The sequence below is a fragment of the Musca domestica genome, unplaced genomic scaffold (assembly GCF_030504385.1).
Source record: "Musca domestica strain aabys unplaced genomic scaffold, Musca_domestica.polishedcontigs.V.1.1 4, whole genome shotgun sequence".
NCBI classification, from domain to species: Eukaryota; Metazoa; Arthropoda; class Insecta; order Diptera; family Muscidae; genus Musca; species Musca domestica.
Genome location: NW_026712328.1, coordinates 18,418,026 through 18,443,191, shown reverse-complemented (window position 1 = coordinate 18,443,191; position 25,166 = coordinate 18,418,026). Strand labels below are relative to the sequence as shown.

At 32.8% G+C, this 25,166-nt stretch overlaps 2 protein-coding genes across 5 annotated transcripts; both read right to left on the bottom strand.

Annotated features, from left to right (window-relative positions):
* Positions 1 to 292: 292 nt before the first annotated feature.
* On the bottom strand, positions 293 to 6,243 carry LOC101890494 (circadian clock-controlled protein daywake). Its single transcript, XM_005184750.4, has 5 exons — positions 6,059 to 6,243; positions 5,900 to 5,992; positions 2,341 to 2,491; positions 2,133 to 2,266; positions 293 to 674 (listed from the first exon to the last, which is right to left on the bottom strand). Exons 1-5 carry the CDS (start codon positions 6,132 to 6,134, stop codon positions 346 to 348), a joined length of 783 nt encoding a protein of 260 aa, XP_005184807.3. The 5' UTR covers positions 6,135 to 6,243; the 3' UTR covers positions 293 to 345.
* A 6,358-nt stretch (positions 6,244 to 12,601) lies between these two features.
* On the bottom strand, positions 12,602 to 24,965 carry LOC101891186 (polycystin-2-like protein 1). Of its 4 annotated transcripts, XM_059126773.1 has the most exons (10): positions 24,770 to 24,965; positions 24,281 to 24,701; positions 21,997 to 22,221; positions 21,548 to 21,779; positions 18,636 to 18,866; positions 18,333 to 18,575; positions 17,940 to 18,229; positions 17,806 to 17,886; positions 17,617 to 17,699; positions 12,758 to 12,848 (listed from the first exon to the last, which is right to left on the bottom strand). In XM_059126773.1, exons 1-10 carry the CDS (start codon positions 24,933 to 24,935, stop codon positions 12,844 to 12,846), a joined length of 1,977 nt encoding a protein of 658 aa, XP_058982756.1. In that variant the 5' UTR covers positions 24,936 to 24,965; the 3' UTR covers positions 12,758 to 12,843. The 4 variants fall into 4 exon arrangements, with proteins under 4 accessions (XP_058982755.1, XP_058982756.1, XP_058982757.1 ...); XM_059126772.1 differs by lacking the exon at positions 17,617 to 17,699 and having other exon boundaries at positions 12,602 to 12,848; XM_059126774.1 differs by lacking the exon at positions 17,617 to 17,699 and having other exon boundaries at positions 17,956 to 18,229.
* Positions 24,966 to 25,166: the final 201 nt, after the last annotated feature.

Sequence of the window (25,166 nt, the reverse complement as noted above, 5' to 3'; positions counted from 1 at the left end):
CCTTGATAAACTCCAAATGTCCTGAAACGGATTTGGTCCAATTATACCTAAGGTCTAAAACCGTTATTTCGGTCAGGCACGTTTTGGCCGTATCAAATGATATATACGCTCTATAGCCATATGGCTGATGGTATATAAAGGTAAAGGCTGCATGATACTTGAAGTATAACAATATCTTGTTAAAAGTTATTACCTTGAAGAAGATTTATTATATTCGTATCCTAATAATATTGATAGTCGTATGTTGCAAAGCGTAGCGGGTCAGACATATTGAATGTATAGTACGGTATGATTACATATTTATATTTTTATTTGGTTTAATTAGCCAATAACTTATATAACAGATTATCCATGGGCAGCGGCTGATGGTATATCTTTGACAAGGAAAGTGGCTGGAACATAGGAATACACCTTTGAAAGACGATCTTCCATTACTGTTTCAATAGAACGCCTTATGGCTGGTTTTAAAATCTGGTACAACTCCCGCCAGTTCTCATTGAAAAGGGCATTCGCACTATCCTCCAATTCTTTTTGGCCGTTGAAAAGATTTCCCAAGAAAATGTTGAAACTGTCAATGCTTTTAATATCCAAATGTAATTTCTCGATGTCGGTGAATGTAAAACCGCCTTCGTCACGAAGTTTAATCTGAATTTTGGTCTGAACCACAAATTTTTCTGAAAAAATAAAATTATACAAATTAGAAAAAAAAATTGAATGAACATATTATGGATGGTGGAAGAAATGGTACAGAGGAAATGGAGACAGTATCATTCCTTCTACATAAGGAATGGTAAAAATTTAACGTTAACTCAGCTCCAATGTTCCAAAGTTAGAACAAATGTTTTTTTACTTATTTTTGGCAATGACAATTTGGTAGGTATTTAATTCTTATAGCGTATCCATATTGCGGAGATTCAACATAGCACCGTAAGTTCCTACTTCGTAAGATAGTATATTGCAATATACATTGCCTTGTAAAATATATATGAATCAATTATTATTAACTTACTTAATGGCAATAACAAAGGTGACATATGTGCATACATAATTGGGCCAATTAAAACCAAAATTCAATGCAACGGCATGCTTTGTAAGTAGTTCCCTAAAATTCGACGTAGCGTATACAAATGTTCAACTTATCAACTATGGTAAAATATTGTGTACGTCAGCATTAGCCAAATGCGCCACGTCCATATCTTAAAACCTATCACCAATTAACTTTGTAAAAATTGATAATTTTCCAAAATATGTGATGTTAATAAAAACATAAACGAAAGCCACACCTTCCCTTGAATATTTATTATATGGTGTAGCATTTTCTTGTAAAAATATAAAATTTTTAAGTAGCTACACCTCCGATAAAAGGACACCTCTATACTGTTTCCAAGTGTCCCGAAACGGATTTGGTCCAAAGAGACTTAGGGTCTAAAACCGTTACTACGATGAGACACTTTTGGCCGTATCAAACGATAATTACCATCTGTAGCCATAGATCAGCATGCCAAATAAAATGATCAGTAAAACAAACATTTGTTCTCAAAATTGTATACATTAGCTGTTTTGGTTAAGTGATCTTTGAGTAAGCTGTAAAATTGCTTAACATGTAAAGGGATCGTATCAACAGAGGTAAATCCACCTTGAGTTAATATCTTTATACTTTTATGTCTTTGGTATAATTTCGATACGTACAGCAAACCATTCGATGACAAATCATCGCTTAAGTTATATGGGCCACGAATGGCCACGGCATTTGTCACCACTTATTTTTCATGTTTGAAATTCTTTGTTATAAGAAAGAATGACACTTCTGTATATAGTATTTTGTTCAACCAAATTCATTAATTGAATAGTTCTACATTTCTCTAAAGGCTATCTTATTTTATTTTATTCTTAGGTTTTATTCACGTACAGCGGATGTTATATAGAGAAAAAGTCTTTAATGGGGTGAAAAAACAATGGAGAATGTAATGGGTTTATTCTCACGATTCCATTTGAACTTATACAAATAAGATGAGATGAGCGAGTCTTTTTCAAAAAATCATTTGAACTTGAGCCAATTTAACTGTCAACTCATGCAACAGAACCACTAAAATCTTTACTCCACATATATACATAACTCATATTTCTCTTACCTGCACTTAATTTCAATTTTCCACTGGAGTTCAATACTAATCCAAGAATTCTACCCTTAGCATTGTAATCCGAATCCATGGTGAATTTTGGTACAACTAATGTAGCTGTTGCAAATAACTTATCAAGATCCAATCTGTAATTACGGTAATATATATGTATATTTTAGATGATGTTCAAGCTATAGGATTAAGAATAACAACTACTTACGAGGTATCTACAATTTCCACAGTACCTAGACCAGTTATAGCAATATTGCTTAAAACAGCATTAAGCATTAATGGCGACTGATTGTGCTCGATTGTGATTTTCTTAACAAGAAGAGGATCTAAGGCTCCAATCGATTTTAAACCAGGAACACCTATAAAAATCAAATATGGTTAAAAAATACAAAAATATATTTAATAAAATTAAAATTATTCATTCAAGGGCGTCAAATACTTTCCATAGCATGAAATAAGATTATTATGGGCAAATTGCAAAACTAGTAAATTCTTCTGGAACAGGGCAATGGTCTGACATTTTTGGATATCAGAGATAAGCTTTTCAATATTTTTTTTTTTGGAAACCAAATATATTGTTTTGCAAAAAAGCCATAAATACATTCTAAATATGCAATTTTTGATATTCCATATATAATGATTAGAATTTACGCATTAATTTCGGCTAGTTAAAAAGTATTCGAACATATTAAATGCATACAAGCGGCATTATGATTATACTTCCATATAGATGCAGTGCGATTAGGTGTTCTCAAAATCTCTCCGTTCGCATTTAGGTCATTATCAGGAATACAATATTCGTTGTTTTATATTTCTTTTAATTTCCCGGTAGAGTACTTAAAAAATTACGAAGCTAATTTTACTCAATTTGACGTTTTACTTCTGAAATCCAAAATTTTAAGTATTTGCTTAGCTTTCAAATGATTGATTAATGACTTGTTCTGCATAGTTGAATTTAGTAACTTGAACAACAATTTTTAATGACGTTTTAAAATTTACAAAAGCTAAACAACATTAAATATTTTAAAATTTTAAACAATTTGCATTTAAATAATGTCTTACAAACTATTACAAAAACAGGAAAACAACTAATTGTTATATATTATACCTTATTGAAAACACATAAGAATATATTTCACAGATCTACCTAATACCCGACGAACCCTACAAAAATACTCACCTTCGCCACAATAGTAAAACGGTGGGGTACGGCCGTAATATTCAAGTATGCAAGGTCGATTTTTTAAGCCAACAAAATATAAGAATGGGATTTTTTTCAAAAAGAATTGAATTCTTTCAAATGTAGTTTCAAACCTATACACCACACTACCCTACACCACACTGTGGTCAGGGTATTATATCTTTGTACATTTGTTTATAACATGGAGAAGGAAGCGAGCTAGCCCATAGCACCTTTGATGATCTGCATAGAATTACATTATGAGCCGATTTATGCATGTCCGTCTGTCTCTCAATGTATTTTTGTAACAAAGTATAGGTCGCATTTATTGTCTGATTGAAATTAAATTTTCTATAAATCAGTTGTTTGAACCAAGGACGAGCCCTATTGAAATTGGTAATAATCAGTTTAAATTTAGATATAGCTCCCATATATATCTTCATCCGATTTGTTTTTTATTGTGCGCCAAGTGTGTAATATTCGCCTAAATAGGATGTGTTTCAGCACATTTAACAGAATTCAGCCTAGAAACAAGAACTTTAAATTTGGAGAAAATCGATTCAGATATAGCTATAGCCCCCATATATATGTTTCATCCGATTTGGGGGCCTAAATCGTAAAAATACCGAATATGTACAATTACCGTTATATGGGGGATACAGTAAAACGTGGACCTTTGTTCAGCCACCGGAGGAAAAAGTCTCTATTAATGATATTGTTGGATAAAAAACATCAAAATACCGAATATCTCAAGAAATCGTTATGGTGACTATAGTAAAACGGAATACCGAATTTGAAACAAATCCGATGGAAATTGTGTTCTAAATCGTCAAAATACCGAATATCGAAAGATACCATTTTATGAGGAAAACGTGGCCTAAATCGTCAAAATACCGAATATTGGAAGTTAAAATTATATAGGCGCTATAGGAAAACATGGACCTATACAAACATTGTCAATTCAAAATATTTTAGATTTGTTGTATTCTTTATTACTGGTAAAAGTGTGAAATATTAATTTCGTTTTTACATTACTACTTTGGAGGGTACGTGGAAACGGACAATTAGGAAGAATGTCGAAACTAGGTGACAACTCTACAAATTCAATACATCAGATGATAACAATTATTCTACTACCATTTACTTGGTTTAGTAACAATTAAAAATAGCTAAGGTCTTCCGGGACGAATTTTCAATAACCTCCATCATTTGGAAGGAACTTGATAACTGTTAAAAAATAAACATTAAATATTTTGTTTTAATTTAAAAACCAAAGTCCTAAAGTCGGGCGGGGCCGATTTTATGATACCCTACATGACTTTGCTAATTTAGTTGAGATCCACATAACAATTAAAAGTTATTATGGGAGAATTCAATCATACACGCTATGATTATAAATATAATTTAAAATTCAAAGGACTAAATATGCCGAAGCATTTGTATCCTTTAAACTAGGACTTGTATTGCCCATTTGGTTCAAAATTAATTTGAAATCAGATAAAAAAATATATGGGAGCTATATCCAAATCTGAAACGATCTCGATAAAATTTAGCAAAGGTATTTCTGAGCTACATTTGATATATTTCCCCAAATATTGTTGTTACAGAGTGCATATTACGGCTGCGGAGGACAAAAATAACAAATCGGATGAACAATATATGGGAGCTGTAGCTATATCTGAACCGATTTCGATCAAATTTGGAATACTTACTTTCAGGTCTAATTTGGTTGTATGTGCAAAATTTCCTACTATTCGGGCTAATATTACACGTTTGGTGCACAATAAAAGGCAAATCGGACGAAGATATATATGGGAGCTATTTCTAAATTTTTACCGAATATCTCCAATTTCAATGGGGTTTGTCCTTGGGCCAAACAAATGTTGTTTGGAAATTTTCATCTCAATCGGATAATAAATGCGACCTGCCTTTTTTTCACAAGAATACATGGACAGACGGACTGACATGCATAAATCAACTCAGAAAGTGATTCTATGCAGATCATCAAAAGGAACTAAGGGTCTATCTCGTTTCCTTTTGCCTGTTACAAACAAATGCACAATGACATAATACCCTGACCACCTTGTGGTGTAGGGTATAAATACCGAATATCAGCAAATTATCTGCCAATGAAGCCTATTATGTATATATGTATGTATAGACAGATTTTCCATAATGGGAGGTCGTATCCAATACGAATTCCAAATACCAAATTTGAAACAATTCCGGAAAATGTGTCTTCAACATACCGAATGTTATATTAAGATTTGGACCTTTATAGAAAACTCTTACAAACTGCAAATTTACAGCTAATTCGGGTTCAAGTTGTTACTAAAACAAACAAAACACCTTAAATCTGGCCATACAGTTATATGAGGCCTATGCCAAAACGCCAATAGTACTTTCAATACTAAAATACGTGCAGACATATGATAGATCTGAGTAAAAGTTTATCAACATATTTAATTTCGTTCGGAAGCTAGAGTGATTTGCACAGACGAACCAACATCGCTAAACATATATAGAATTGTACCTTAATAACTCAAATATTTTCTGTTAATAAGCTATATTAAAATGTATACGTTACCATCTTTCCAATTACGAAAAAGTCCTTGAAAATTTTTTGAAAAACATTTGGTAAAATTTGGATCCGCTAATAAACACTGCGTCAAAAAATCCGCTGCAAAGTCAATTAAAAGTTAATAAATGGTTTATAATAAACTTCAAATAACCAAGTATAACTTACGTTTTTCTTTGAGAAATTTAGCACAGTTTGCAAAGGTTGCAAATGCCAGTAGGCAAACAAAGATAATTTGTTTCATTTTCAAAAAAATGTACAAAATTTAAAGTCGTATAAAGAAAAAAAGGAGGATCTTGTTGATAACGTTGACTCTGCTGTTAGTAGATATCATTTAATACTAGTCCGATTTAAAAAAACAAAATTGTTTTTATATTCTGGATATTTGTTTTTTTTTTTTTTGTTCAAATGACGTTAAGAATATAAACGATTAGACTTGTTTCAACTTTCCTAGGTAAGATGATGACATTTGTTGTTGTATTATTTCTTCAATTAGAATTAATGTTAAATAAATGTCAAAAAATAAATAAAAATGAATCAAATAAAGTAAAGAAAATATATTTTTCAGCTCGTTTGTTGTCTATCATTTTGTAAAGTTAATATCTCGTATCCCAGCAAAAATAATTATTATAAATAGGCATACCAACTTATTATTTTTAAAAAGAAATAAATATTTATCCATTAACTTAAAGACAATAAATAAGTACTTATATAACGATTTATAGAAATAGCTACAAGAAATAGCTACACATTTCATCGGTATGGACCATAAATTGTAGAAAAGTGTAAAAACTAGAATATAAAAGAAGCATGAATTTTTCTCTGTTAATATTACTTATATTTATGCACTACATATCTACTTACTGGGTTATAAAACCCTAATCCTTAATCAATGTTCAAAATCAAGTTCTTTTGTTGACGCACAATTATAACTTCCAGATCAATGCTAATAAAAATGCCTAAATTTTGAAATATCGAAGTTCAATCGTTGTTTGTTAAATTTTACTCATTAATTTGTTTTTCTACTTTTTAAACAAGGTTTTTAGGCCAGTTCGTCGGCTTTTCTAGCGTTCAAATTATATATCCTCACATTTTGAAACATTAAAAATTTTATGAAAAAATTAAGAAGACTCTTGGGATATGAGAAGCGAAGGAAAAGCACTGCAAACTAGGCTAGTCACCGAAAACTTTCATGACTCAGCACAGTGCTTAGTTCTGATGTGGACTAGGTGAGTTTAAATTTTTATCTTTCCCCTGTAGGAAATGTGAATGGTGAATAACAACTGACGTATTATCGACTTTATCACCAGTACTACTGACCAAGTGTGTACTAGCTATTTCCTATATACATTGTGTATGAGCTTGTCATTCGGAAGTCACTAGTGACATTGTTAGTAGTAAGTCAATAGTTCTTATGGGGACATATATATACATTGGAACAGATGAGACTGTAGAACATAGGGGGTCGATTGGAGATATTGGAACCAGTAAGTCAGCAGTCAATGTGAGCTATAAAAAAAATTATTTTTTACCATTTCATCCGCATTTGAGGAACAATTTACTAAATTTTATAACAAGTTGATTTACGCAGTGAAGTTAATCCAACAAACAAGATCTTAACCTATTTAACAAAAATTAGTCTGTTAAATGTGTATATTATGCTTTTTAAAGATTTATCCGCTGCTTCACTGAAAATTGATACATCATCTGGATATAAAAAGAAGAAAAAGATCTTCGTAATTTGCTTACTTATAACGGCGGAACCTCTAAACCTTCCTCATATAGAACTAATAGAACATATTTAAAAGAAAGACCAAATTCATCAGCAGACTCCACATTATGTGCTCCACAAACTCCACTTCCACCCCAAAAATTTTATATAAATTCGGTTCGCGCTTTTTATACCAACTAGCAAATGCGGACATGGCTAAATTGACTCAGAATTTTAGGCTGATCAAGAATAAATGTACTTTGTTAGGTCTAAAATGATTATTTCCAAACGGATTGACAAACTTAATATACCCTCCACACTATGTATATGGAGAGTATAAAAAATAACAAGCGGACTTTATCAGCTGTCATTGTTTATGCTTCTTCTTACGAAGAGACATAACTCCGGCCTCTTTTGAACCCGCCTTTTGAATTTATACAAGAAAATTTCCGTTTTAATCATTTCTTTTACTGCCATTGTTTTTATTTTTTTTTTTTTTGTAGGAGAAAACCGCAGGTATTGCCAGAAATTGCAAATTCCCTTCCCCTTACCACTTTCTACTAAATACTTAGAATTGCTGCAACTAAACTTGATATAAGTTTGAATAACTAACCAATAGCATATTGAATATCATGTGAAGAGTCTCAAAATCCCAATGGTATATCACTGATCGACTGTAGTCGGGCAGGTCTGACAATTTGATACCCCACAACATTATTTAACTAAAAGTTTCTGTAGATGTGATGCCGTTGGACTGGACTGAACATCTCTCCCAACAGTAGGCTTCTATTCTGACCTAAACCTAACACCGTGTAAAATTTTATGTGGATTGTGACATAATTCCGACCCATAACGTGATTAAAAATTAACACACGTAGGGTAGGGTTGTAGGGTAAAATTAGTTGTAATTTGGCATTTCGGGGTTTCAGGGGATATAAATCCTCCTGACAGTAGATTTTCAAAGAAGGTGCATATTTGGTAATCCAATTGGAAAAATCAGTAGCGGAATTCTCTCATTTTTTGCAATTTTTTCATTTAAATAGTGTGATAAAAATTAACAGCGAAGTTCCTATCGGCAGGTCTTAGCGACTACTTGGTTTTCGCCATTCATTTGAAGATAATTTCATTAATTACCGAAATATTTATTAAATAATTATTGTTAACTGGTGTTGAGATAAGCATTATATAAGGGAACCGCTCATTTTTAGGTATTTCAAAGGTCTTAGTCATATTCCCATGCGAAGAGACTGATTTTCAAAATTTGGAATATTTATGAGTAAAAGACATTCTCATAAAAATACATAGGTCGATATTGTCCCATATAACGGTAGACCTATCAATTATTAGAAATTGTATTGTCTAAATCAAGGTGTATTTCGAAGGTGACATGGCAAGGCTTGCTGTTGTCTTCTTTTTTTTTTTTGTAAAAATTCAACTACATACTATTTTTTTTACTAAATAGACTACCATTCAGTTTTTTACAGGTTTTGGCATACGGGTCATGCCCAGAGTGGATGTTAACCCGATATATGAACATACAGTAAGTTCACTTATGGGGGTATTCGTTTTTTGGTGGCAAAACATTTCCACACCAATATTTTATATAGCCTTGTATAACGGTACCACTCGATTTCTTGATATTTTAAACCGTTTGACCACCTTTTCAAACAAATAGCTTAAATCGGATAGGATCGTTTTATGGAAGAATATCAAAGGATGGAATGCCATGATACTTATTAAAAATTACGAATGACACTATATCATGAATTTTTTCGTTTTTTATTTTAATCTTGTATTCCCGAAATACATAATGTATTGTTTTAAGCTAGAATATGAATGAATTTTGGAGCGAATTTTGCAGCGATGGAGCGATGTTTACTCACTTGTTATCTCATCTCTAATCATATCTATTGTTTTACTGTTTTTGAGACAGTTTACTTCAAAATTATTGAAGTTTTTCCTGGAGGCGACTACAAAAACATCACAAGAAAAGTCTTTTGGTGTTTCATGATAAATTGTACTCTAGAAGCGAAGTGATGTTGTTGTGATGTTTTTAACCGTAATTTAAAACCAACTATCATTATCAAGTTTACATAAAAATGTAAGGCCATAGACTGTATTGCGCGTGACGATGTTAACGACTTATCAAAAACAGAAAAGGTGTTTCACCACTCTGAAGCTATTATTTAAAACAGACGATACATTGACTTTGTCTAGCTTAATTTGTTGTATTCTGGTTAAAACGCACCGGTTATTTTACTCTCAAATATTGTCTGGATTTGAATCAAATCTGATTTAATTTTAAGAAACCCGTTTCTGAAATAAACTAAGTCAAATAGAATATTCGACAAATTGCTTTAATTATTTGAAAAAAAAAAAAAAAAAAATCATAGGGTGCCAGATAGAATACTGCCTTTACCTAAGTTTCATTCAAGTTTAACATTACAACCCAAGTAGTGGCATGTATTTACCAAAAGTTAAACGCATGCATGTATTTCAGTGATTGTTACGCATTACTCATGCAAATATAAAGTTTCGGAGTTCTCTTTTTGGATTGATATATTCAAGATTGAAAATACGAAATGTGAATTTCTGCCAATGCAATTTATTAAAATAAAATCATTTGACTGCAGATATGGTTCTGGCGTATTTGGGTAAAAATTTGTTTGAATTGTTACATTGAAGTTGTACATGCATATTAATCGTTAGTGAAATGTTTAGTCATCAATTTAATTTAACTCCTGGTTTTGATCCAGGAATAACAAGCAAAAATCTCCAGCTAATAAAACTAATGCGGCTCCAAAAGGTGCTGAGCTGTTTTTCAAATCTTGCAAAGTTCGATCCATAGCATTCAAATATTTTTTGTGAAAATTAGTATTTCTTAATGTTGCAAGAAATGTAGGAAATCGCCGAAAATGTATATAGGAACTATATCCAAATCTTAACCGTTTTCAATATAATTTGACAAATTTATTTGTAGACCAGATTCCGTCACATGTTCCAAATTCCAATGAATTTGGTGATACATAACGTTATTGGTGCATCAAATATACAAAATCGGTCACCACCGATTTTAATATTATATGACAAATTAATATTTACACCAAATTCCATCACACATAACAAATTTTATTGAAATTTGTCATACTTATATACATGCCATGCATGAAATACATATATAAATATGGGAGCTAAATCTGAGCTGATGTCAATATAATTTTGCAAATATATACCTGTACCGTATTCCGTCATTCATTCCGAATATCATTGGAATTGGACATATATGTATATATCGTGTTTGGTGTATGAAATACATGAATTCGGCCGAAAACATATATGGGAGCTACAATAAAATTTGAATCGATTTCAATATAATTTGGCAAATATTTTTTTTACCGAATTTCGATACACATGCCAAATTTGGAGATTTTATATGTATGCGGTAAGTAGATATATGCATACATAATCTAATTTTTTGGAGATAATTCGGATTCTGGTGCTATATTTCCAGATCCTAGTGGAATTTCGAAAAGTTATATAGCCTATTTTACTTTCAGACGATGCTTTAGTATATTTGCAGGAAAATCTGTTTAGAGGTTGTTAAGTCTATAAATTACAAACAAACGATAAAAGCAATAAACATATTCCTCTTTTATCGACATAGGGATATAATTTTAAACAGTGGAAATTTCATCAATTTTAATGCAATAATGAATAGTTGGAGTAATGGATTTATAGGGTAAGTGCGCCTAAGTTCGGCATGTCCCAGTAGTCGGCAGTTTTGAAATTTAATCTTAAATAACTAAGAATAGTATTGACCAAATAATGAAATAATTGCAAAAAATCGTCAACAGTGTTCTCTGCTCTCTTTCTGTAAAAAAACAATGAGCTCCGATCATTTATTACGAGAGAATAACGGTTTTCGTCAGTGAGTGTCTTCCAACCCGTGCGAAGTGCTTGTTTGTAAAGAAAAAATAGTGGTGGCGTCAACTTAATAATCAATTTAAGTACATTAAATTTAATACTTTTGGAATCAGAAATATTTTACAATAGTAAATAACAGTCTAAAGATCTTTTTATAACTTAAAAAAATACAAGTCAAGCATTTTTCTGTTATATAATTTAATGCCGACATTAGGAACAAAAAAAAAGAGATTTCCAGTAGTCGGCAGGGGTGTCGATTACTAGAAAAATGTCATATTTGACCAGTTTCACCAAAACTTGAGAAAAGTACTAAAAATAATCTAATAACTACTCAAATAAAAAACTAGTTTTGAGTCGGCAGTTGCTTTTATTTGTGCTTTTTGACCAACTTTTCTAAATTAAGTAGGTTTTTTTTTAAATCAGCTATTTGACGATTTAGACAGCGGTGGCATTTTTGAAAAAAATGTTGGATATCCAAAGGAAAAAGATCAATTCACAAATTCCAAATACAAGAATGGTATTTTTTGCTTTTTTATTTATTTTAATTGAAAATCCATACGTTTCTGAAGGTAAACATACTATTCTTTATTTTCTACATATATTTGGTTTAGAATGATAATTAAACACTATTTAAAAACGAAATTAATTTCAAATTCTGTGAATTAGTAATACAGCATTATTTACAAATATAAATATACAAAATAATATTTTTTTACTGAAATACCATATGCCGACTACTGGCAAATAGACATGCCGAGCATTGGAAAATGGTGCCGACTACTGGCAAAATACTTCTATTTTGGTAAAATTGCACATTTTGTCAATTTAATAAAAGCAAATTCAATTGTTGTTTATTATTTCGAAAAGTAAACTAAATTTGAAATCTGAAAAACTTTATTTTTCTGCAATTGAAAGATTACACTCAGAGTGTTGAAAGATTGAAAAATCGAAAATTCTAAAAGTGCCGACTACTGGTAAACTTACCCTATATATTTGGAAAATTACAATTCACATTTTTACGTCTGGATTTCGATTTCTACTGCAAAGAAACTAATAGTTATTATTATAACAAAATATTTCATCGTAATCTACTTGTTTTATTATATTAAAATTTATAAACTATAAAGAACAATTAATAATAAAACTTCATACAACTGAACATCGTGCCCATTTAAATCATGAACAATTTTATATGAACATTGTATGTTTCATTCCTTTTTACTGATTCGTTTCTGCTTTCCTTCTATGTTTCGTAAAATGAGATCCATGTCTGCAATTAGTTGCTCCAGAACATCTTCCAGCAACGTTATGCGATTTGTTAAACTGCAATTAGAGCATTTGGTTTGTTATAAATTGAAACAAATTGGTCACGTCGGGTAAATGAAGTAGAGACGGATGTTCGATAAAATCTTTAAAGGGAAATTAAGACAATTGTATTTTTTATGAAATCAATAAGTAACTTTACTGTATTTAACTATTACTGGCTTATTGAAACTTATTGTCAATTAAAAAGCATTGGACTTTTCAGCTTTATTTAATTGTAAATTAATTGTTTGCAATTCTGTTAAAATATTACAAGATCATACCACAGATGGAACAAGTGAGGAATCAAGAGAGTTAAGCAAGTACGAACTGCCATCCAGAGACGTAAGCGGTATGCCTGGGTTTCGGGTCTCTCCGATATGGACATATATCTGACATTACTTTCTTCATAACAAATAAGTCAGAAATAATGCCGACGAAGTAGTTTCCGTATTACCATTGCTGAATAATAGGCCTAATAAGCACATTTTGGTATCGTTTTAACAAGGATATGTTACAGGTTGCAATTATTTACCAAGCTTCCAACAAAGGTTATATCTGCATCGGCAAACTCTTCGTACTTTCTAATTCAATTCGTATTTCCAAATTTGAGTTCGTAATTCCAAACAGCGACAATAAGTTTCGAAGTCAGACATACACAAATTGTGTTGTCGTTACTTAATAAAAATAAAGTTTATCTTGTAAATTTTATACCAAAATCTCATTACTTTTGTCTTAGAAACAAGTAAAAACGCGTTAGGTTCAGCCGGACCGAAATTTTAATTGGTTCTAATTCAATTATTACTAGTGAAATCGGTTGGCAAAAAGTCTTTAAAATGCCGTAAAGTCGATGGTACCGGTTTTCTGCTAAAGTAATTGTAAAATTGTAAAATAGCAAATTAAACAAGTAACAAGTAAAAAACAGCTATTTTCGGCCGGCCCGAACTTTTTATACCCTCCACCATTTGGAAGAAACTTAAAAAATGTCCAAAGAACACGAGGAACTCCTTGTGTGGATCTTCAGACAATTCCGTTAAAAATGTGACTAAAATCATCAAAATTTCTAGTATCGGGGGTAACTTTATATAGGGGCTATGTGATATCGTGGACCTATAAAGATAATTCTCTTTCAGGGGGTAAAGTGCTCACAAGGAACTCCTTGTGTAGGATTTCAAACAATTTCATTCAAGAATGTGGCTAAAATCATCAAAATACCGAATATCGGAGGTACTGTCATATGGTGGCTATAAGATACCGTGGACCGATACAGCCCATCTTCGAATTTGAACTGCTGTATTTTGTCAAAGAAGACAGAATGTATTACAATCTCTACACACCGAATTTAAAGCAATTTCGTTTGAAAATGTAGCTTAAATCGTCCAAATATCGGTAGGTCGTTTTATATGAAGCTTTTAGAAAATGTGTACCTATATAGACAAAGTTCTGCCACAGGAGATAGAACCCATTAAAAACTTTAAATACAACTATTATACACTCAGTCATATAGCTACAGAGCGTATATATCATTTGATACAACCAAAACGTGCTTGAATCAAATCCGCTTCAGGACATTTGAAGTCGATCTAGGGTTTTATGACCGTCCGTCTCTCTGTGTGACTGGAGTATCTGATTTGATACAAACTTGTCACATCGTAATATTATTGTTAAACATAGATCGAGTTCGGAGATAGGACACATATATTCACTCTTTCTGGAACCTCCCCCACAAAAGGTCAATATTTCACAGAAAATCATTTTTCGCATAGAATATGAATGTATCACCCAATTTTGTTCAAATTTTACAAGTCCCAATATTTGTATCAGTGCTATGTCGGGTGCGAAAACGGACAATATTAACCCACTCCATCATGTAGCTTCCACACAAAGGGTCAAACTTTTAGAATACGAAATAAACTATATTTTTATTAGCACAAGTTTTGGGTGAAGATGGAATATATCGGTCCACCCCTTCTGGTACCTCCCCACAAAGAGGTCAAAATGTTGAATGACTTTGAAGCTCATAAAACGCGAAATGAGCTTCCGATTGTTTTCGAATTTTTCACAACCCAATATTTCTATCAGCACATAATCAGGTGGGAAGAAGAAATATGTCAGACAACTCCTTTTGGAGTGGACCATAGTTTTGAATAATTATAACTCTCACTTCAAATTGCACGCTTCCCAATATTTCTATTTTTCAAACACAAGATTTGATGTGAAAATTTCGAATAATCAAAACGCTTATAAATGCGAAGTAAGCATACGATTCTCGTTAAATTTCTAACACTCCAATATTTTATTGGCACAAGATCTGATGTGAATATGGAATTTATAGGTTCACTCCTTTTGATACCTTTGTTTAAGAATAATTGGCATAAACTTGGAAATAAATGTTAGATTTTCTTCAGATTTTGTACATCCCAATATTTTGTTTCATTATTTGATGAAGTGAAATACTACGGTCCAATATACCTGGAACCTAACGCACATTTCTACATTTTCCAAAAAAATATTATATATCTCTTGTAAAGTTGAACAAAGAAGTAGATGTAGTCCAACTCTGGCACATGTATGTTAGACTTAGGACAGATACGAAATGGACAAAATTGGCCCACTTCTTTGGAACCTCATCATAATACAAGCCAATATGTATTTAAGCAAACATATATTGCGGTATGATTATGTTAAAATGATGTTAGAAAATGCGATCTAAGCCGTGAAAATACCGAACATTTTGAAGTACCAGGAAAATGTGGGCCTATATAGATAATGTTTTGCTACTGGAGGTAGAACCCGTTAATAAATCTATGAGCCGAATTATAAACTATTCTGTTAGAATGTGAGATGTAATCTAAGATGCGGCTTATCGGAGATATGTAGAGGCTATACGAAAACTAGAAACGACATTGCCCACTTACGTACTTATTCTGCCTAGAGTCAAAATACTCCAGTGTAAATATTTTTGACTTCTATCTCAATTCGTTCGAAAGATAACGATTACAACAGATAGACAGCAAGAACAAGGTGGACATCGCTAAATCCAATTAGAAATTTACGATGATCAAGAATATATATACTTTGTTGGCTTTAACATCAGCATTTTGAGGAGTTATAAATGTAATGACAAAGTTATTTGTTATAACATAGTATGGGAATAAACATGCAAAATACGAAAAGTTTACCGGGTTTACAGTTACATGCTCATAAAAACGTACATATTTGGTTAGGCAAACTACATTTTTGGTTAGACAAGCTCACAGATGATCGCAAGTTCAATTCTTCCATCATTTGGAGGGTAACAATTAACTTTAATTTACACGTGCCTATGAGTACAGAAATCCTGCATTTGTGTGGTATATGTTATTTATGTTATTATGTATTTGAAAGAAAAATTTATATTGAACAAGTAAAAAAAACATTAAGTTCGGCCGGGCCAAACTTTTAATACACTCTACCTTAGGGTAAAGGAAGCATTAGAGCCTATATACCAATTTTTAGACATATTTATGGGAAAATGTTCCAAAAATCATCAAAATACCGAATATCGGGAAATAGGCTATATGGGGCTATACAAAAACGTGGACCTATACATACAATGTATCGCCAAAAGAGCTAGAACCCATTACGACCAAAAAATACCAATTTCTAGACTAATCCGCGAAGAAATGTGACAAAAACCATTTAAATACCGAATATCGGAAGGTACCGTTATATGGGGGCTATATCAAATTTTGGATCTATAAATGGAATTTTTCGCCAAAGGAGCTAGTACCCATTATGTCCTACAAATACCAATTTTCAGAAAAATCCGTGAAAAATGTGACAAAAATCATCACAATACCGAATATCGGGAGGTAGCGTTATATGGGGACTATACCAAAACTTGGACCTATAATTAAATGATTCGCCACACGAACTGGGACTCATTATGACCAAAAACTACCAATTTTTCGAGAAATCCGTGAAAAAATGTGTCAAAAACCATCAAAAACCCGAACATCGGGAGGTACCGTTATATGGGGACTACACCAAAACGTGGACCTATACATACAATGTTTCGCCACACGAACTAGGACCCATTATGACCTAAAAATATCAATTTTTAGACAAATCGGTGAAAAAATCTGACGAAAACCGTCAAAATATCGAATATCGGGAGTTACCGCTATATGCGGGCTATACCAAATCGTGGACCCATACATGCTATGTTTCGCCACCGGAGCTGGAACCTTTTATGACCAACAAATACCAATTTTTTGACAAATCCGTGAAAAAATGTGGCAAAAATAATCAAAATACCGAATATCGGGAGGTACCCTTATATGGGGCTATACCAAAGCGTGGACCTATACATGTAATATCTCGCCACACGAACTAGGACCCGTTATGACCTAAAAATATCAATTTTCAGACAAATCCGTGAAAAAATGTGGCATAAATCGTCAAAATACCGAATATCAGGAGGTACCGTTATATGGGGACTATACCAAAACGTGGACCGATATATCTCATTTTCAATACCAACCATCCCAGATACAATACAAATTGCCCTGCTAAATTGGCGCTCTAAGCCAAATAATGTGGGCTGTATCGTGATTTCAACAGACAGACAGACGTACGTCGTTAAATCAACTTAGAATTTTATGCTGATTTTGAATATATATACATTATGGGGTTTACGACGAATATTTAGACATGTTACAAACTGAATAACAAAGTTAATATTCCCTCCTTTCCAAGGCGGAGGGTATAAAAATGTAGTTAAAACACACACAAACTGATGACTTACAGAAAATTCGATAGAAGGTTGTTGCTAAAATCCAAGAGAAGCCATACATAGAAAATATGGGACCATTTCTGTTTCCAACGATTCTACAGAGCCAAGATAGAGTTGAGTAATATGTTTACAGACGGATGAGCAAGGCTGAATTAACTTAGAACACAGTATAAACCTCTCAGAAGATACAATTTTACTTACCGTCGTATGTCATCATTTTCCTTTGCATTTAAGTGAACACGTTGCAGACGATTTTCATTAAAAGGCAGATATTCGAAATATCTAAAAATACATACAGACAGTGAGCAATAATTTTACAAAGACTTAAGTCTCACTCTCTAATCAATTCACTTATGCGTAAACGTAAAGTGTCATCTTCAGGCAAAGAACCTTCATTTGTCATAGGGTAAAATGTATCTGAGCTATGGCCGTTGCTGTCCTTGAGCGATAACTGACCCTTAGAATCGTTAGTGTGTTTTAATATATTATGTTCTGGATCTTTTTTCCTCCACCAAAAGCATTTTTGAAGTATTTTCGCCAAGTATGGGCCAAACTTGGAGTACCCCTGATTCACTTCATCTTTTACAGTGCCATAAGTGTCGTTTATTATTGCCAGAAACATGTTCTTTAGAAAAAAGGAAAATGATTAAAATCAATGTTCCATACATTTCATGAAAATTACATAATTGTATATTGTAATTATTATTTAATTGAAATCTAAAACTTACCAGCAAAATGAAGAACACAAACAGAACATAACTCAAGAAATAAATAGGCCCCAAAATATGATTGGCCTCTTCAATCAATTCATATTCGAAATCGCCCAAAAACATACGCATCAGCGTTATAATTGAAATGCCAAATTCTCTAAAATCAGGATGACTGGTGCCAAATATTAAAAGACCGAGCTGGGCATAGGCCAGGAAAACAATAAAGAACATAACTGCAAAGCCGCACAAATCCTTGGCACACTGCAACGTAAAGTTTGTATCTTTATATTTTAATGTTGTTTGTCGACTTTACATATTTACCCTCTTTAAAGTGGTACTAAATTGCAACATTGTTTTATTGATGCTAATATATTTGAAGATTTTGATCCACACCAAAAATACACATATACCCATCATATCAATGTACAAGAGATTCCAAAAGCATATTTTGTCAATACTCCAAAAATGATTGGGATTTTCTTTTGACTTCTCCAGAATACCATTCAAATATTTATGGTGGAACATGTTGTAGATTAGGGATAAATATGACATCTAAAATATTGAAGAATAAATATATTTACATCAAGGTTTTGTAAGCATAAATAAAATTTGGTCAAGAGATTTATGGGAGACTATTAATTCACCATATCTTTTTTCTATACGAAATGATTTTTGAGATAAATTACTATTCGAGTTTTGTCAACATTTTTTTTACCAAATTGACACAATTCATCAGTCGAATTGACTTGAAATCAGCAAGTGAGTATATAATTTGGGGTCAACCTTACACAATTTCGTTTAAACATATATAGTTTCACAAAAACAAGTTAGAAAGTGCTGACGATATATACCCTCAACGTATTATTTGATCTAAGCTTGTAGTTTGGTCAATTTTTGAGTTTTGGAGCGGAGGTACCAAAACAACTTGACGGTAGTTGACATCAGTTCTAATATTGAGATTATATGAGATTGATGTTTGCGAAAAAATGGACACTAATTTCATATTTTAACCATTGACGAAAGATGAAAAGAAGGGCGGGCAAACTATATGATGCTTTGCACCTCTATGCATATTTAGTTGAGCTACTCGTAAACCATAAACATTTACAGGGTGACGCCATAATTTTTTTTAAATTTTATTGAATGAAATTAAAATATGTCGGAAATAGCATCAAATTTTAGATTAAGTTTAGATTTGTTCGAATTGGTCACCTTTGACACGAATTATGACCTTCAAACTGCCAATGAAACCGTTACACGTTACTCGAAGCGCTTGCTTGAGGTAATCGACACTTTGGTATTTTTTAGTGCCAACCTTGCTTTCCTAAATACTCCAGACACAATATTCCAACGGATTGGTATCCGGAGATTTTGGTGGCCATTGTGCGCTGGGAATGAAGGGAGGAACCTCATTTTGTATCCATTCTTGGATGGCGCGTGCTGAGTGCGATGATCCTGTGTCCTGTTGGAATGTCCAAGGTCTGCGGCCAAAATGCCATGGTCGATTAATACGAGCGGAGAGCGACAACCGGCTGTTATGGCGGCCCATACCAAAATCGTTACAACTTGTTACTATTTGTTTGAAGGTATTTCACTTTTAGGATTATATCCTCATCCTTATGGATACTGACCTTATGGATACTGAGGTTTTAAATCATTTCATACGGTCAACATATGCTTCATCGCAATAACGACTTTAGATAATAGGTATCTTTGGACGAAATCTAACCATGTTCTTGGTATCCTTCTGATACCTGTCCCACAAAGACTCAATTTTTTTCCAAACGAAAGTGGGAATCTCATATTGGACGATAGGAGTACCCCATATTCTTCATAATTGGCCAATCGTAACAGTGAACTTAGTCTCCGATTTTCTTCAAATTTCTTATATTTCTTATATATATTTCACAGTTGCCTTAACAAATAGTTAATGTCATACTGTCTGAAGGGAGCGGTAAGCTCAAACGTAACACACTGTAACTTTAGATCGATTTAAAGATCCCGAAAGGTCAACATTCCGTATTATAATTACATAGCTAGATATTACCCAAACTTTGCTCAACTCATATAAAACGAGCGAATACATGATACAATCCTAACTTGATTCGAAGTAATATTTATATCGGACTTCTTCAGGAGCGCACACAAAAATTATTGGCCGACAGCTTCTAGATGCAAGACTTAAAATAACCATTTATGTTCACTACAATGCACGGTGGTGTGACAAAAATGTTTTCATACAAACCAATAAAAATAATTTAAAAAACATTGTGAAGATTGGTCCACGTTTAGGGATGAAGATTTTAGGTCAATTTTAAATTAAAATGCACTGTAGTTGGACATTTAGTGTTTTTTTTTTTTTGGGTACCTGATGTCTTTGCAAATAATGTTAATATGGTCCACATCTTGATATATCTTCCATACAACCCTACAACCTATTTAAATCTTGAGATAGGGTAACAAATTGATGTGCTGAAAATTGGCAATTGAAAAAAGTCCAACTGTTTTTGCATACGCCCCATACAAATGTACCTCAATATTTGCCGAATTTTAATGGTTTAAGAGACATTTAGAAACACTATTAGGAACCACAAATGCAGTATCATGAAAAAAATTTTGAGAGTGGCGAAAATTTGAATGTCTTTGAGCGAAAACTATTGATAGCACAATTAACCATAACGTGCATTCTAAAAATTATAGATTAAAATCTAACATTCGGTGTGATTTAATTTTTAAACATACTATACTGCTATACTGCAGTGAATGCATTAAGTTTTTCCAAAATCATAAAAAAAACATTCTCTGCTTTGGGTTACCAAATGCTATTGGAATAATAAAATGGAATATGTTATGAGAATATTTACAGCGCTATAGTAATAATTTGTGTCATTCAGGTTTTTGATTTTTGTCACGGTTAGGGACCACTTTGCAATGGCATAGTGTATTTAGTACATTTTAATTTTGAATTTTTTTGTTATTTCGTATATATGAAATTTTAAACTGACCGTTACCCTGGTTTAAGAATTCTAGTTTTTCGAATGCTAGTACTGTTTTAGACCATTCAATTTTTTTTCGGAAAACGAAACCCTCTGCTTTACTCTTATATACATTTTTATACTACTTATGATTGTGAATACATAAATAAATTATACCATTGGTATTGTGGTATGCATTTCAAATTGAATTGATTGAATTTAACTGATTAAATTAAATTATTGTTTTAAAATACTCACCAGCAACACCGAAATGTCTAACAAATTCCAAACTGATTTTAAATACTTCACACTTCCAATGGTTATTAATTCACCAATCTCTTCAAAAGTATAGAAAGTTGTCATCAAATAAAATATTATGGCAGCTATAAAAACGCTATAATCGGCATCTGACCATATCGAATGTAGCTTGACTGCTTGAAATTGATGAGAGGTTACGATGCCCCCCACTGGTGGTAGTTCCGCCAATATTCTACATTAACAAACGATATTAGATAAATTTACATAAATTAAATTCTTTTCAAATTATTTGTCATAATTTAGTAGAGGCAATACCGATTACATATTTAGTTTATTGCATATATGTTAATAGACCTTGAAATGACAAATAGACAATAGTAACTAAGATTTGCTTTGTAATCGGAAATAGCTTCTGAAATTATTATAAGCTGGGGGAGTTTTTTACTCACTTTACATTATCGAACATCAGCGAATTGTAGTTAAATAAAACGAATTCTACAACTACTATTCTTGTACCACGATCTATCCACTTTGACGATTTCAATGTCTCAAAAATCTCTTCATTTATCATTCTCTCGTATGATAAGTTTTGAACATGACCAGCGCCATAATAACGTTTAATTTCACCTCGTATTGGATTTACATTTAATTGTGAAACGGTGTAAAATTTGGTACTGTTAAAATTGGCAAAAAAGTTTCACATTAACAATTTAGACTTGAATTTTTTGACAAAGTTCCAAATCAGATTAATACAGCATTTGCAACTTTAAACTGCAAAATATTGTATTTTTTATATCGAGGACAAATGTACATTTCGCTTGATCTGCTAAGATTATATGTAACAGCTAATTTAAATATTATTTGACTGTTAAAGAGCGTATGTTACTGTTACTAAAACTACTGTAAAGTAAATATATTTCAAACTTACTCACATTAGTCTAGTCTGAACTTGGTCATGTGATCCAAAACTGATTCTCACCGAATTTGATTAAAAGCTGACGAACTCCTCGAAACAAGCATTTTAAACCCCACAAAATATACATACAGGGTGAGATGAAAAAACTGCAACCAACTTTATTTCTAAGCCACTCGTCTGACAGCTGTTAAAATTATTCCAGTGACAGTTCATTATATAGTTTACAAGCGTACAAAAGTATTTTGTTGAGAATTTTCTAGAAACAAAGTTATTCGTGATGGAATTCAAGCGTGATAGTGTGATTTCTTTGTATTTGGATGGAAAACCACAAGTGGCTATCGTTGGAGCACTCCACCATTTAAATGTGAATAAATATCTTGTGTCTCGTCCCATCGCTCGTTACCATGATTCTGGTAGCGTAGTCCGACGTCAAGGAAGTGGACGGAATTTGGTTTTCTCCGATGAGAAAACATTCGTTGTCCAGCAGTTTGTGAACAAATAAAATGATCGTGTTTACTTGCCAAAGAGGTCAGCTGAAAATGTGCACCTTCAGTTGGCCACCAGAACTCAAGCGGCGGCCATGGTGATGGTGTGGGCCGCCATAAGAGCCGATGGTCGCTCTCCGTTCGTATTAATCGACCGTGGCATAGGAATAAATGCCGAAAATTATCGGGAAATATTCTGGAGGGTGTATTAAAGTCTTGGGCATGCAAACATTTGGCCGCAGACTTTGGACATTCCTACAGGAATGGTTACCCACCCAAGAATGGTCCAATGTCCACCAAAATCTTCGGATCCCAATCCGTTGGACTATTGTGTCTGGAGTATTTTGGAAAGCAAGGTTGTCACTAAAAAATACCAAAGTGTCGATCACCTCAAGCAATCGCTTCGCCGGGAATTGGCCAAAATACCGCAGAGCAAAATTCGGGCTGCGTGTGACGGTTTCATTGGCCGTTTGAAGGCCATAATTTGTGCCAAATGTGTGATTTTGATGCAGTTTTTTTTATCTCACCCGGTATTCTTGATCAGCATAAGATTCCATGTCGATTTAGCCATGTCCTTCCGTCTCCCTGTCCATCTTTTCGTCTGTGGAAATCAGTCTAGCTTCCCAAAGAAATGAAGTAGATTGATATAATTCTGTTGAGATGCACTGAAGGCTCGAAGAATATTTCACCGGAATTGTTTTTAAATTTAGAATTCGTAATGGGTACCACTTCCTATAACAGAAAATTTCATGAACGTCCACATCTTTCTATATGCCTGATATAATGTTACTTTCCGATGTTCTGTATTTTTCCGCTTTCGCATAGCCTCCACATAAATGTACCACCCGATATTCAGTGTTTAGAATAATTCCTTCCAAGTGGTGGATGGTAATAAAAGTTCGGTGCGGCCGAACTATCTGCTTTCTTACTTGTTCAAACTGAAATCATATTTCTCATAGAAAGCTGAAACAGAACCGTCCCCTACAATGAATCAACATTTTGTATAATCAAAACACTTATAATAGATTTGAAGTTTTCCTGATATTTTGATTATAACTGGTATGAAAATGTACAATGTTTACTGGTTAGGATACTACTCCCCAAAAAGTCATAATTTTAAATAATCATTACTCTGATAACATGATGAATAATTAACCAATTTGCTTTAACCTCTCAACATGGCAGTGATATGTTCTAACAAGCTTTTTCTTCTCATTTTGAAATAACGGAGTTCAGTAAGTTTCATGTAAAAAATACTGCAGTTTTTAATCAGTCTGGTTTGGTACCACCATAAAACGATAGTTGTGCGAATATCATTACAAACGTACTTACTTTTTATAAACAGGACTTCGATCTTCTATTTTTCTATCATATTCACCATAGCAGGAGTTAAAATACCTCACAAATGCTTCATTGACATGACAGGTGTTTTCTTTAACACGGATCTGTCTTAAGCGTGGCGGTCCAAGAAGAATATTATCTTTTAATACCACCCTCTGCCATTTTGCCAATCCATCTTTGCCATTGGTTTTATTATTTAACGAAAATGTTTCATTTTCCGTGGAACTCAACATTTCACCGTGCAAATCATCCAGAAATTTATATTGTAAAAAGCTCCACCAATCAGCGGTTGTAACCAGTTCCTCAAAACGAACTTCCACACCATAATTCGTTTCCATTTCTCGTCCGGTAAATAGTTTTTCCAAAGTTTGGTTTAAATAGAACATGTACAGGTGACGTGATGCCGTGGCCACTGAAATAAAAAAATACGAAAAGCGGATACAAATTATAGTCCATAATTTTATCTTCCTCAGATTTTACCGATTGTTGTAGTTATTAGAAAAATCACATAAATTAATATCTCCAATAAAGCCGACCTTACAGATTCGTCAGTATCGTATTTAACGGTTGTAGTTTTGATGCCACGTTTTGTACTTTTTTTGTCTTTTATGCGAAATTTTTGTAGAAAAATTCTTGGGAAAAACATTTTTGAAGTTATGAATGTGTCATTATTTTATTGGCCCTGCATAAATTAATGCGTGTGCTTACGTAAAAAACAGTAACAGGGCTACTCATGTTACAATTATTGCAAGTGATTTAATTCCATTTCTTGATATAAAATATATATACAATTTTAGATCAGGGCAATATGGACATATGTTTTTTCGCGGTTAAAGAACAGCGACACTACATTAGGTTATATTGTCGTATATTTCCA

What these genes read in the sequence shown, in the direction of transcription:
- LOC101890494 (XM_005184750.4), bottom strand. Translation starts at nt 6,134, where the DNA reads ATGAAACAAATTATCTTTGTTTGCCTACTGGCATTTGCAACCTTTGCA. An exon ending in TAAATTTCTCAAAGAAAAAC is followed by an intron (nt 5,993 to 6,058) that starts GTAAGTTATACT and finishes TTGACTTTGCAG; the next exon opens with CGGATTTTTTGACGCAGTGT. An exon ending in GTGGAAATTGTAGATACCTC is followed by an intron (nt 2,267 to 2,340) that starts GTAAGTAGTTGT and finishes CCGTAATTACAG; the next exon opens with ATTGGATCTTGATAAGTTAT.
- LOC101891186 (XM_059126772.1), bottom strand. Translation starts at nt 24,935, where the DNA reads ATGTTTTTCCCAAGAATTTTTCTACAAAAATTTCGCATAAAAGACAAA. An exon ending in TTAGTACCACTTTAAAGAGG is followed by an intron (nt 18,576 to 18,635) that starts GTAAATATGTAA and finishes TTTACGTTGCAG; the next exon opens with TGTGCCAAGGATTTGTGCGG. An exon ending in TTGTGTTCTTCATTTTGCTG is followed by an intron (nt 18,230 to 18,332) that starts GTAAGTTTTAGA and finishes TTTTTTCTAAAG; the next exon opens with AACATGTTTCTGGCAATAAT.